Below are 12,380 nucleotides of genomic sequence, written 5' to 3'. Positions count from 1 at the left end.
AACTTATTATAAGTTAAAATAATTTAACTTCTTCAAAAACTTTTTATTATCAGTTTGACACCGGTATAAGATGTTTATCTAAATACTAAAAAATGTTTATTACCGATATCATACCGAAATAAATCAATAAGTTGTTTTTATAAGCAATCTCAAATACCGTATGAGTAGAAACGAAAACAAATTTTAGTATATGTTAATACATTTGTGATTAAGAAAAACAAAGTAAATAAACCAAACCCCATCGAGATCCCATTAGGTTCAGACCTTGCTCTTCTACGCTTCTCTGCACGGAACACGTGCAGAGCAACTAAACAAGACAACTGACTTCTTTTTTCCTTGCGAAGTGAAGAAGATCCGTAAGCGAAAAATCTGAGTTCAAGATTTCGATCGATCGAACCGACCAAAAACACATATGTGTGAATAGATATAGATAGAGATAGAGGAAGGGGATGGCTTTTATGGCGGTTTTGGAGTCAGATCTACGCGCGCTCTCCGCCGAAGCACGCCGTCGGTACCCGGCCATCAAAGACGGAGCTGAGCACGCAATCTTGAAGGTTAATTTTACTTAAAAATGAATTTCTGTTATCTTCTTTCCTTACGTTGCGACATTTCTGCTCGATTGATTTCATTTTTGTTTACTAGTATTGTTACGTTCGAATGTTGATCTTAATATGAACCAGTGTACGGATACTAATTTGATATAGCTGATGAATGAATTGTTGGTTCATGAACTTGAGTGTTTAGCAGAAGTTGCTGTACAGAGTTGTGTATTTGGTGATCAATACATAAAAAACTTAATTTGAAAATTGTTGAGCAACCTAGGCTTTTCGTGTCTTACAATGGGCTATTATCTTTTGTTAAACTATTTTAATGCATCTTTACTTGGGAGGTGCTAATAAGGCTACCGCCTAAAACCTGCTGTTAGTATTTTTGTGTATCTATCACATGCAAGGGAAGCTGAATAAGATGATTAACATCTTTTGCATGAGTGATCCAACTTGAGCTTGTTACATGGCTATAGGGTAATTAAGAGTTGAGCTTGAGATTTGTGTATGCTATCTGTAACATTGCAGCTCCGATCGTTGTCAAGTTCTAGTGAAATTGCACAACATGACGATATACTGAGGATTTTTTTGATGGCATGTGAAGTTAAGACGATTAAATTGAGCGTCATTGGCTTATCCTGTTTGCAAAAGCTCATAGCACATGATGCTGTAGCCTCACCAGCTCTGAATGAGATTCTTGCCACCCTAAAAGATGTAAGTGCTGTTATATCTTTCTTCCTAATTGTTCATTGTTTTGTACTGCAAAGGGATTTGATCCATGCAACAGTGTTCTACAATAAGTGAAACAGTTTGGTTTTGTATATTTGTGTCACTAAAGCCTTAATTTGTTTTGTCCATCTCTTTAATTTTCTGAAGGTTTTCATTTTCAGGCTACCAAGTTAGTGTACTGTTTATTGCTATAAGACAATTTATTATCATTGGTTTCTAGAATTACTTTTAGAGGAAGGTAACAAAATGGAAATTTGCATTAGTACAGAGACAGAAAAAGAATGTGATATATTTAGAGCAGCTTTTTCTTCGTAATTTATTTATTTTACCTATGTTTAATGTCAAAACCCTCTTGATTTTTGTTTACGAATATCAGTGCTGAGTGTCATGTAGGCCAAGAAGGCTAATATCAATCCTTGCAGAACATAGTAAAGTAAGCATGCAAACATGGTAAACTAACATAATCTGATGATCATTTCATTTGCCTGTGTGTACCTGCACCAAACTTGGACCTAACCTTAGTTCGTTATAAACTGACGTTTGATTGGGAGGACTATCCTGGTCGATTATTCTTGTTGTTGGTTGATGGTCAGATATACACCAACTAAAATTGCTACCTTGACTTGTAGTCTGAAGACTGAACAAGGCTGAAAGATAATGCTTCAATGACACCTGCTCACATCTATTTGCTTTGCCATGAGATTTATTAAAAGTAGTTCTTGATCAAGTGATATGGTAGAATTAATTTGGAGCTACTATTACGAGTTAGTTCCTAGGGGTTTCAAAGGCCATTCTAATTTTTTCTGTTTATAGATAAATAATTTGTAGTTGCACAGGGGTTAGTATATAAAATCTGTTATCTGGTTAGTTCTTAATGCATAACAGGAAATATTATTAAAATATATGGTTATGCAAACTTCATGGTTAAGAAAAGAAGGTCTAAAATATAATAAACCTCCACCGCCCAAAGGAGTTTTATATTAATAAACGCACACTGCCTTGATTAAAATATATATGGAAGAGATAAGATTAAAGCTGATCACTTTTTGAGAAATCTTTGGAAAGAAAGAAAACTGTGTATGTGTGTGTGAGGCGATGAAGTTTTTCCTGAAAAAGGAATCCTCAGGCCCAAAACCTACCTGTATCTATATCTATACTACCTTATAAACTAGATTTATCAAAAGTCTTAAAAACAATTTTTAATGCACAAAGTACTATACATTTATGCACAAAGTCTTAATAACAACTCATAATGCATTAAGTACTACTACTTTATGCATTCAGTCTTAAAATCTCTTAATTTACAATTAAAATAGTATATAGTAAAACTTACCAATGCACATTATTACCTTTTCTTTTTATGTTCCCAAGATACTTTTGACACCTTTCACTCATGCCTTCACCCTCTCATACCTCTATGTCTTCTCCCCATCTCCCAATGTGAGATTCAAATTGATATTCACCATGAGTTATTAAAAGTTCTCTCATTCATCTCTCATTCAATTGCTCTAGAACTCTCGGTCTCACTCTCAAATCTCTTGATTCTTTGCTCTTGGTTTAAATTGAACGCATTTGTGGAGTCGTTGAAATATGTTGAATTTTAAATATATTTGATTTTAAACTGTCATACAATTTTTTTTATCGATAGACTGTAATTGGAACCATATTTCTTTTTTATTCAAATTGTATTAATATGTAAAAACCAAGTGTAACTTATATCATCGTTAAATCTTCTCTAATARAACCAGTGAAACTTCAAAATCGTTAAAATTCACGGCTCCCGCCGCATTGCGCGGGTACACAACTAGTATTTGTTGGTAATGTTTTACTTCTGGAGATATTTGCTTGCCTTGTGCCGTTCGCTCTGAACCAGGAGGTCCTCCCTTGTGTAGCATATGTTTTGGTATTACTTGTTTTGACATGTTATTATATTGGGATGCTGTGTAAACTAATTTTCCTAGATGTCTACAGACTCTTTTCATTAATTTGTTCATTAAGGATAGGCCTTAAAGGATTTCTATTGGAACATTTACTTTGTAAGCAAACTCATTTAATTGTAACTTCTCAAGATATATTTATCTGTAGTTGCACCATTATAATTTTGTTGCTTTTCCAGCATGGTGAGATGGCAGACGAAGGTGTTCAACTTAAGACCCTTCAAACAGTACTCATAATTTTTCAATCCCGTCTACAGCCTGATGGTGAGGTGAGAATTGCAATGATGCTTTTAAGCTATGCCTTTGCTGAGTGTTTTTTGTACTTCCTCTTGATTTTCTTCTTTCAAGCTATCTGTATTTGTTTATTCTTCCTATGATCATGTACAGTAATATCAATTGTGTCTTCATGCATTGGTTTTTCTAATAATTATTTTCTAATCTTAGAAGATTCTTTTTCACTCCAACAAACTTGAATTGAAGCACTATTTTTTCTTTTTGTTTAGATGGGTTAACCTTCTACCTTTTTATCTTTATTTTAGACCTCCATTTCCTTCTATTTTACACTCCCGAAAGATCTTTAGCTAAAAGATCAAAAAACAAAAAGACACAAATGTGAAGCTGTGTTACTCTCTCATAAACCTGTTACTGCTTTCTATTCTTTGAAAACCTCTTCAGAATGGTGAAAGACTTGGATTGGAGGAACATGACAAAAGTAATAGAATCAGTACTTATTACTATTCCGAACAAAACCAAACCAGATGAGCCCAATATATACCACCTGGAGGTGGGGTTGTGGAGGGGTAAGAATTACGCAGATCTGGCCTCTACTTCAAAGAGAGCAACTATTTCCATGAAGACCCCCAACTTATAGAAGTGTGCAAAAGAGAGAAATGCAAATAAGATAAAAATTGAAATGCTAGATATGAGTAAGCAATAACATAAAAATAGAAACAGTTCAAGAAAAATATAACCAGTGTAAAGAACTGCACACCCTATTACTGTTATGTTATTTTACACACTGTTGTTATATGCAACTTACAATTTTATTGCTCATTTGAGTGAGGTAACAGAGGTGTTCATAATGTCACTATTTCCATTGAATGAAGTAATGAAGTTGCCGATGAGGCATGGATGCATAGTTTGGGGTTAGTGATGAACTTTAGGTTTATTCCCTTGATTTACCCAAACTGGCTTATCTCAGAAACGAAAGAAGAACGATTAGCAGAAACAAAAAGAATGATTACCATTCATCATCATCACCAAGCAACAACCACCACCACCACCACCACCACCACCACCACCACCACCAACAGCAGCAGCCCCGAACCCAACTGTTGCTCGGGATTTGAGCACCATCTCATGCAAACCCAGCCTCCACCATTATCTTTCCTAAACCCAATTTTCATCACCATCTCTCCTGATCCGAAGCTCCAGCACTGTCACTGCCCATGTTGCCACTATATGATCCATGTAATCAGTGATCTCTTTGAAGTTGGAAACGGTTTTGATGTTTTTTGTTGCTAGGGGGGTGGTGCCATGCTGGTGACATTACCAGTACTCTTATCCCGTTATGCCTGTTATAGAATTGAGCCGAACCCTCCCTATATATATATATATATATATATCTTAAATCTACATCTTAATCTCCTTTGAGAAAATAGAATATATATCTTAGTTTTCAGAAAAGAAAGAAAAAGATACAAAGTGAGCATCTATATGTTTGGGGGGAGAGAGATCAGAAGTCATAGAAGGCAAAGATGAAAATTGATGAATATGACGAATCTTGGTAAATGTTCAATTTTTTTTATCTTTTGTTCTCTCTTGGTCGAAGCTAGTATTAGTATTTTGTAAGGAACTATAGAGTTGGGAATTTTTCATACTAACCTTTAATCATGCTAACATCTCCACTTGTAATCCGACTCTGTTGGTGATATCGAAGCTATTGATGATTACTATGGTAACATGCTTGAGGATATGCCATATACATCCTTGTTAACTTAATTGTTTTGTGAATCTCAGGAGCATACTGCCCAAGCTCTTGGTATCTGTCTCCGCCTTCTTGAGAACAACAGATCTTCTGACAGCGTGCGGAAGTAAGATGCAACCGATAAATTATAGTTCATATTTACAAAAGGGTTAACCCAATCTGTTATGGAATATTCCATTGTCTTGCATCGTTATTACACACTAACTCACTTCTCTCCATTGCTTCACTTTTCCAACTGATTTAGTACCAGAGTAAAGGGTCATTGCATTTATATTGAAGGGTAAACCAGTAATATAACCTGTAGCTTAAACTGAAGTGCAAAAAAACTACCCCTGTATTTGATTGTCATTATTGATTTTAAAATGTCAAATATTCCACATAATGAAATGACAAACTGAGTTGTTTTATTTTCAAATAATTAAGTTGTTCGCGGTTATGGTTATAACATGTTAGGTCCTAGCCAAAGCTCATGCGATAATGACTAAGTGAACTTTTCGGGTGAGAACAAATCACACAGTTTGGAATAATCTTTTGATGATACATTCATTCCTTGGAAGAGATTGAATACATATACTTCCTAACCGTTCTTTCTAGATTCACGACCACTATTGTAGTGCTTAAATAAAAGTTAGACCATGGAAGGAAAAATAATGGAAACAACAATGCTAAATTTAGGAAGGAAAGATAACCGACTCGAAACTTCTAATACTTCAACTGAAAGAAGGATTTGGTCCAAATATTTCTGATTTGGGGGAACCTGCTTGAGATTTTCATGTTTTATTATGACATTAATCTTCTCTTCCACAATTAATATATGAAGCCAACTAAGAATGGGACATGATCTTGATCCTAATTGATGGAAATAACAGGGCATTAACGGAAATTAAAAGAAGAAATTGTGTAATTGTTACTCGCATACAAATGCATTTGCTTATTAGTAAGATGAGTATAAGTGCAATAGTCTTGTAGGGATGTATTCAGATATTAAACTTGTTAGTAGGATGCTTACTACCTTTATCATTTTATTATATTGTTTGGGTAGTTATTAGCTTTATCATTAGCTGCCTAGTATAGGTGTTAACATTGTTATTATTGTTAGCTTTATGGTTATTGTATATGGGGATATTGTTACAAGACTGCATAATATTGAAATTGCTAAAGTTCTTTGGAACATCTCTTTCTTCTCATCTCCTACCTTTGTGCTCTTGTTTCTTCCCTTAATTCTTCCTCTTCCCGACCTTTCTTTTACATGAAAGTGGCATTAGAGCTAAATTTTGGAATCGTCAAGCTTCGGGACTACATCTTTCGTTTTCGAAACCATAACTTTAGGGCTACCTGTAGTTAGTTAACTAATTCTTCGGCATAAACCCCGATTTTTATCGGTAGGAGTCTAGGAGGCTACCAGGTATTATGCAATTGATAGGTCTATTACAAGTGGTTCATTTCCAAACACAAGTGGTTGGTTTTCGTACTTCATGGAACCACAACAAGATGATTTGCATTCTTTTTTGGCCAAAGTCTCCAAGCTTGAAATTGGTACAATTGAAGCACAATAAGAGGAACAGATAAACTCGAAGATTATAGGTGTCAATTTGAAAAACAAGGGCATCAAATATCCTGTTGGAATACTAGAACTTCTCTAGATCAAACACATTAATTTGGTGTTAATAGCCGGGGGACAAAATATAGGTAGAAAAAGTTGAAGATTAAATGCATCACGTACGTTGTAGCTTTACATTGAGCAACTGGAGCATGTAAGTTGGGAGGAAGAACAAGGGATAGGGGTATTGATGGTATCGCTTGGCTTTGGATGATGGAGGTGACAATGGATCATTTTGTTTTTTGCTTTAGGACAGAACGAGGTCCGTAATAGTATGCATCCTGATTGGGTGTAGAATGAAAAATAATGATACATGTTTTGCATGATCTTCACTGATGTGGTCTACAATTTCCCTATATGGTACAACCTGAGAAGATGGAATCTCACATAGATGTTACAATCCGTTGACAGAAGATGGAATCATGTATTCTTCTTATGTTTCCATAGTACCCGCCTGAGAGTTATGCAAACCCACAAGATAGCCATTAACATTAATTCTTATTATAGCAAGTGTCATGAAGATTTCTGGAAATATAGATGGAATGATGTGGATAATGATTTGCGATGCATATGTAACTGTTTATATGGTAGTAAAAAGTAGATTCCTGTTGCTATTCGCTAATTCTAATAGAGATCCTAAATCAACCAGGAATATAATCCTAATCTGTAAACCAACTAGGATCTTAAGAAACAACTTGAAATCAGAGCTTCAACATGTCAACGTAATAGTTCAGAGAAATCTTCCTAACCAGAACTGGTTTCAACTTGTTCACTTCCTGTCGTTAAGATCTGCATCATTTGTATCCACTTCGAAGGTAATATTCTGTTGAATTAGAATATTGACAACACAGATAGCAAGAGGATAGTATGGATGTAATCATGCAAATCACCAAGACTCGGAGTTCTTGAAGCTATTGGCATGCCAAAGAAGATTCACCACATACGCCACATGTGTAACTTGCGCTCTATTGTTGCTAAAGGCCTACATATGGCTCATTCTTAGGAACAAGGAGCAAACCATCTTAAGTTCAGAGTTTAATTTTTTGAGGAGCTGTATATGTAAGGATCTGTAAGAGTAATAGGAGCATTGATGTTCTCATCAGCTATGATTATCTAAAAGTTCAGGTACAACGTATATATATATATATATATATATATATATATATGTATGAGGTGCAGTCAGGTATGGTTTACCAAATTGGTTGTTGATCAGTGAACTGAATTCTCATCTTGTTTTCCACATTAGTATCTCTGCTTTAGAATATGCAAGTTTTTTGTGGCCTAAATGAAGAGTACTCAAGGTAAGTGATTTGCGGCTTAGGTGGGAGACACGATTGGCTACTAGGAACGAAGGGATACTTTTTGTTTGTCAATTTGAGGGGTTTGGTTAGAGAAGAGATGTAGGAGAGGAACATCTGGCTCATAACCAGAGATTTGTTTATCAATTAATATTGCATACTCAATTAGTTATCAAGACCGTTTTCAGAGGGTGGTGTATTTGTGAGAGGGGATGGCATCTCTCCTTTTATTAGTTGGGTTTTTTGATGTTCTATTAGTTGAATACTTGGGACATACTTTTATTTATTTAATTTTCTCATTATGTTATTGATTTTCAGTAATGATTGATGCCTAGAACTGGATTATGGTCATATTCCAGGGAGATCCATGAAAAGTTCCCATGATTTCATCTTCTTGTTTGAGCTATATGTAGTTCTGTCTTAACTAATTTTTTCACTTTCTTTGACACAAATCATTCCCAGTACTGCTGCAGCTACTTTCAGACAAGCAGTGGCATTAATTTTTGATCATGTTGTTTCTTCCGAGTCACTTCCTGCTGGCAAGTTTGTTCATGGTGGATATGTTTCACGAAGTGCTTCAGTTACTATTGACGTTAATCATAGCATCAACAACTCCAAGTATGTAACATATTTTGAACATGGACTGTTTTTTTTTGTTTTTACAATTAAATGACTCGGTACATGATTCCACTGCAAGTGCCTGAAACTTGCTTGTTAATACTTACACTTCGATTTTAGATCTTTTATGCCTACAATAATATAAAAGTATTCGTGGATGTATAGGCATACTCTCTCTCCCTTTCTCACACACACATGCACACTTTGTTTCCCATCTTATGTTTGCTCTCCTTTTGTTTTCCTGTTGAATTACCTTTCTAAAATATTGGTATGTAAGGTTGAAGGAATTCTGTTACTCCAAGCTATTTCATGCATCTATGTTATGCTCAGCAGGTCATTGGAGGAAGACTTTGTCTCTTTAGACAAATCAAAGATGAGGGAGACTCCAACCAAAGCTGGAAAACTTGGGCTACGCTTGCTTGAGGACCTGACAGCTCTTGCTGCAGGTGGATCTGTATGTGCTAATTTCTGTTTCTACTATTTTCTAAATGTATCTAAAATTTGTGCTATTAGAAGTTTCTAGATTTGCGAGTACTTGTAAGTTTATATGTTTGAAGATATGTAATAATCGTTGGTATGTGTCTTCTTCTTCAGGCCACCTGGTTACGTGTTAGTTCCATTCAGCGGACTTTTGCACTTGATATACTTGAGTGAGGATTCTTCCTTCCTTCACATTAACTCTTTCATGTTGCTTGAATGTCTCTTCTACCATGCCATGTATCTACAGGATATACTGCCTTCATTACTGTAGTGATTTTTCACCTTGTAATGATTTTTCACATATGGGCCTAAACTTAAGGACATAAATGATGCCCAATGAATACTGATATGTAACATTGCAGATAAATGTTAAAATACATAAGAGAAGCAAAAGAAGCCATCTCAAGCATAACAATTTTTCGATTGCCGCAGATGCAGATGTGGGTGGTTTTTCTAAATTCATGCATGTTGACCAGTTTCAAACACATTCAAAATCAATTAACTTCTTATTTTTGAAAAATTTTGCCTTTATTTTATCATAATCCTCCCATTCGAAGTTATAGAGCAAAGGGAAGTACCTGTTCATCTGTGTACGGGAAAAGAATGTGTTCGACTCACCTCCATAGGAATTCAAACTTGGTTATAAAAAATCTTTATGTTAACTATAGTAAATTAAAAATGCAATGTAAGGTGCCTATTAACTATAACAATGTTCTGATCATCTTTATTGATGATCCAAAGGACCTGACATGCTTGTGCTTGCCCTATGAATCTTCAGGTTTATTTTGTCTAATTATGTGGCTGTGTTTAGAACTCTGCTACCTTATGAGCAGGTGATTATCAATACAATCTCTTTATGGAATTTGTTCTCTAACATGCGAAATTTACTTGTAAAATAGTTTTAACTTGCTGCAAGCCTTGAAAATGTACAGGTTCTACGTCACCAGATCTGTTCACTTCTAATGACTTCGCTTCGTACCAATTCAGAGGTGACTGGTCTTGTCAACGTTTACTGGTTTAAATCATGTTGCATCTTCACTTTACCTAATCTGTACTTCATAATAGATTGAAGGTGAAACCGGAGAACCTTATTTTCGCCGCCTTGTCTTGCGGTCAGTGGCCCATATAATTAGGCATTATAGTTCATCCCTCATCACTGAATCGGAGGTATGGCTTTTCTTTCTCGGTTGATAGCCAGAACTAAAGCAGATGAACATGCTTCTGATACAATAATTTGCAATTGTGAATGTTAAACAAATGAAGACGCCAATCACTAATTCTGTACATCATTGTGTAGGACTAGCATTTGCAATCAACAGAGACACTTAAAAATGATATAACACTGTTACACTGGTAGAAGTCAATTTCCTTTCATTTATATTTGTATTTTAATGTAGGTAACAGAGTGCCCAGAGCGTAAAAGCTATTAATGATAGAGCCTTACAATGTATAAGATGATAACTGATCTTATGAATTGATATACATCGATGAAAGGATATTAGAAGAAGAACTGATGTCCAGAGTGGGAAGCAGAGGGATATTGAGGCCAGGTGGAATACGACATTAAATCTTTTTATCCCAAACTACTTGGGGTACGCTATAGTGAAACCATCATAAATTAATAAGAGATGAAACAATGGTCTTTTAAAAATATGAATAGTTTCCATCCACATTCTTGTCTATAAGCCATTTCCTAGGATGGATCACGATCCATCATTGGCCTTTGCTTCTCTTCTCTCTCCTAGCATACTGTCCCAAGATCTATGTTGGAGATGACCAAACCATGCCATGGGTTGTTGCAATAGGATCTCTTCAATTGGAGCCACTCTAACCTGCTCTAGCCTCTAGGTATTTTAATTTCTGATCATCTTTATCCTATGTGTCACTATGCGTGCATATTAATATTCGCATTTCCTGCCGTTGATCATGATGATACATTGGAGTTAACACATACATCCTAACCTTAGATCAAACTCAAGATTGAATGTCAAAATGGCTCTATCTGATCCATCCAAAGTGTCTGTGGATGTTATTTTTGATGGTTGCTGGTTGTAGAGTTTGGTGGTTTTCGTGTATTGTATACATATAATGCAAGTTTTCTTGGTGGACTTTCTTTTGTTTTTATATAATTTGGCTATCTTAATTTGAATGTACAGGTATTTCTTAGCATGTTAGTGAGGGCTACATCGCTTGATTTGCCGTTGTGGCATCGCATTCTTGTACTTGAAATCTTGAGGGTAAATTTGACTTGCTTAATACAACTAACTACTTATTCAGTTTTTGCCTCTAGTTTTTTCATAAATAAATATTACCTTCGAAAATCTTTCATCTAACTATCACTAGCTGTACTTCGGCAGGGTTTTTGTGTGGAAGCACATACTTTGAGGATTCTATTTCTGAATTTTGACATGTAAGCTTGTTAAGATGACTTGTTTGATATGCATTTAAAGTTTGTTAAGATGACTTGTTCATTATGCATTGCTTTTTGTACACAAAATTTATATTTATTAAGTTGTGGCAAATATGCATTCTTCATATTGCTTTTCCACATTTCTAACACTCGAAGCAAGTCAAAATCTTGGTAGATGGTTAAAAATCTCACAAGCAACTCAAATATCAATAGTGCCACAAATCTAACATCGTGAATCGAGTATATCTCAAAGCTAGGGTGATAACCTTGTAGATGAGTAATAGGATAGGTAGTGAGCAAATCAGAATCACACAGACGAAATTGAAATATTGTGCTCAAGTTACATGGCTGAATCAGAAAATCACAAGTCCTGAAGGTGGCCCAACTTGGTAGATAGTGCAGGCTTGCTGACAAATGGTAACAGGTTGCCGGACAGTATTGATGGAAGACCTTGCTGAGGAAATGCAACTTTGCTTTTGATGCGAGATATGTGAATACAAACAATGATAGATGTAACAAGAATGAAATTGAACACCCAAAAAAATGATTGAAATAAATAGATGATGGCAGTGAATTGGAATAACGCAATAGTGACGATGATGGTGGTTTAAAATGGCTTCTTTATTGGGATTAGGGTTTTGGTTATCAATCCTGATGCAATGTTAATGTTTAGGGTTGTTATATGCACTAAAATCTAGAATGGACCATCTGAGTACAAAAGATGGGCGTGGCGTCATGCCATGATGATAAGAAGTTAAGAACATATAGAAACAAAT

The 12,380-nt window shown here is 35.3% G+C and overlaps 1 protein-coding gene across 5 annotated transcripts in view; it reads left to right on the top strand.

Moving 5' to 3' along the window:
• Window positions 1-306: 306 nt before the first annotated feature.
• LOC112515621 (protein MON2 homolog) overlaps window positions 307-12,380 on the top strand; it is a 56,032-nt gene continuing 43,958 nt past the window's right edge. For 3 of the 5 annotated variants that reach the window (XM_025122521.1, XM_025122523.1, XM_025122525.1), the window contains exons 1-12: window positions 307-554; window positions 1,074-1,259; window positions 3,391-3,480; window positions 5,231-5,304; window positions 8,559-8,714; window positions 9,045-9,168; window positions 9,309-9,364; window positions 9,973-10,027; window positions 10,127-10,183; window positions 10,260-10,361; window positions 11,351-11,431; window positions 11,552-11,604. In XM_025122521.1, the coding sequence (XP_024978289.1) occupies window positions 450-554; window positions 1,074-1,259; window positions 3,391-3,480; window positions 5,231-5,304; window positions 8,559-8,714; window positions 9,045-9,168; window positions 9,309-9,364; window positions 9,973-10,027; window positions 10,127-10,183; window positions 10,260-10,361; window positions 11,351-11,431; window positions 11,552-11,604 (1,139 nt within the window). In that variant the 5' untranslated portion in view covers window positions 307-449. Of the gene's footprint in view, window positions 555-1,073; window positions 1,260-3,390; window positions 3,481-5,230; window positions 5,305-8,527; window positions 8,715-9,044; window positions 9,169-9,308; window positions 9,365-9,972; window positions 10,028-10,126; window positions 10,184-10,259; window positions 10,362-11,350; window positions 11,432-11,551; window positions 11,605-12,380 lie in introns of those variants that run through there. The other 2 variants (XM_025122522.1, XM_025122526.1) reach the window with 2 other exon arrangements.

Source organism: Cynara cardunculus (assembly GCF_001531365.2).
Source record: "Cynara cardunculus var. scolymus isolate 2C chromosome LG 7, CcrdV1, whole genome shotgun sequence".
Classification (NCBI taxonomy): Eukaryota; Viridiplantae; Streptophyta; class Magnoliopsida; order Asterales; family Asteraceae; genus Cynara; species Cynara cardunculus.
The sequence above is the reverse complement of the archived record's forward strand: the minus strand, read 5'-3'. Positions and strand labels throughout refer to the sequence as shown.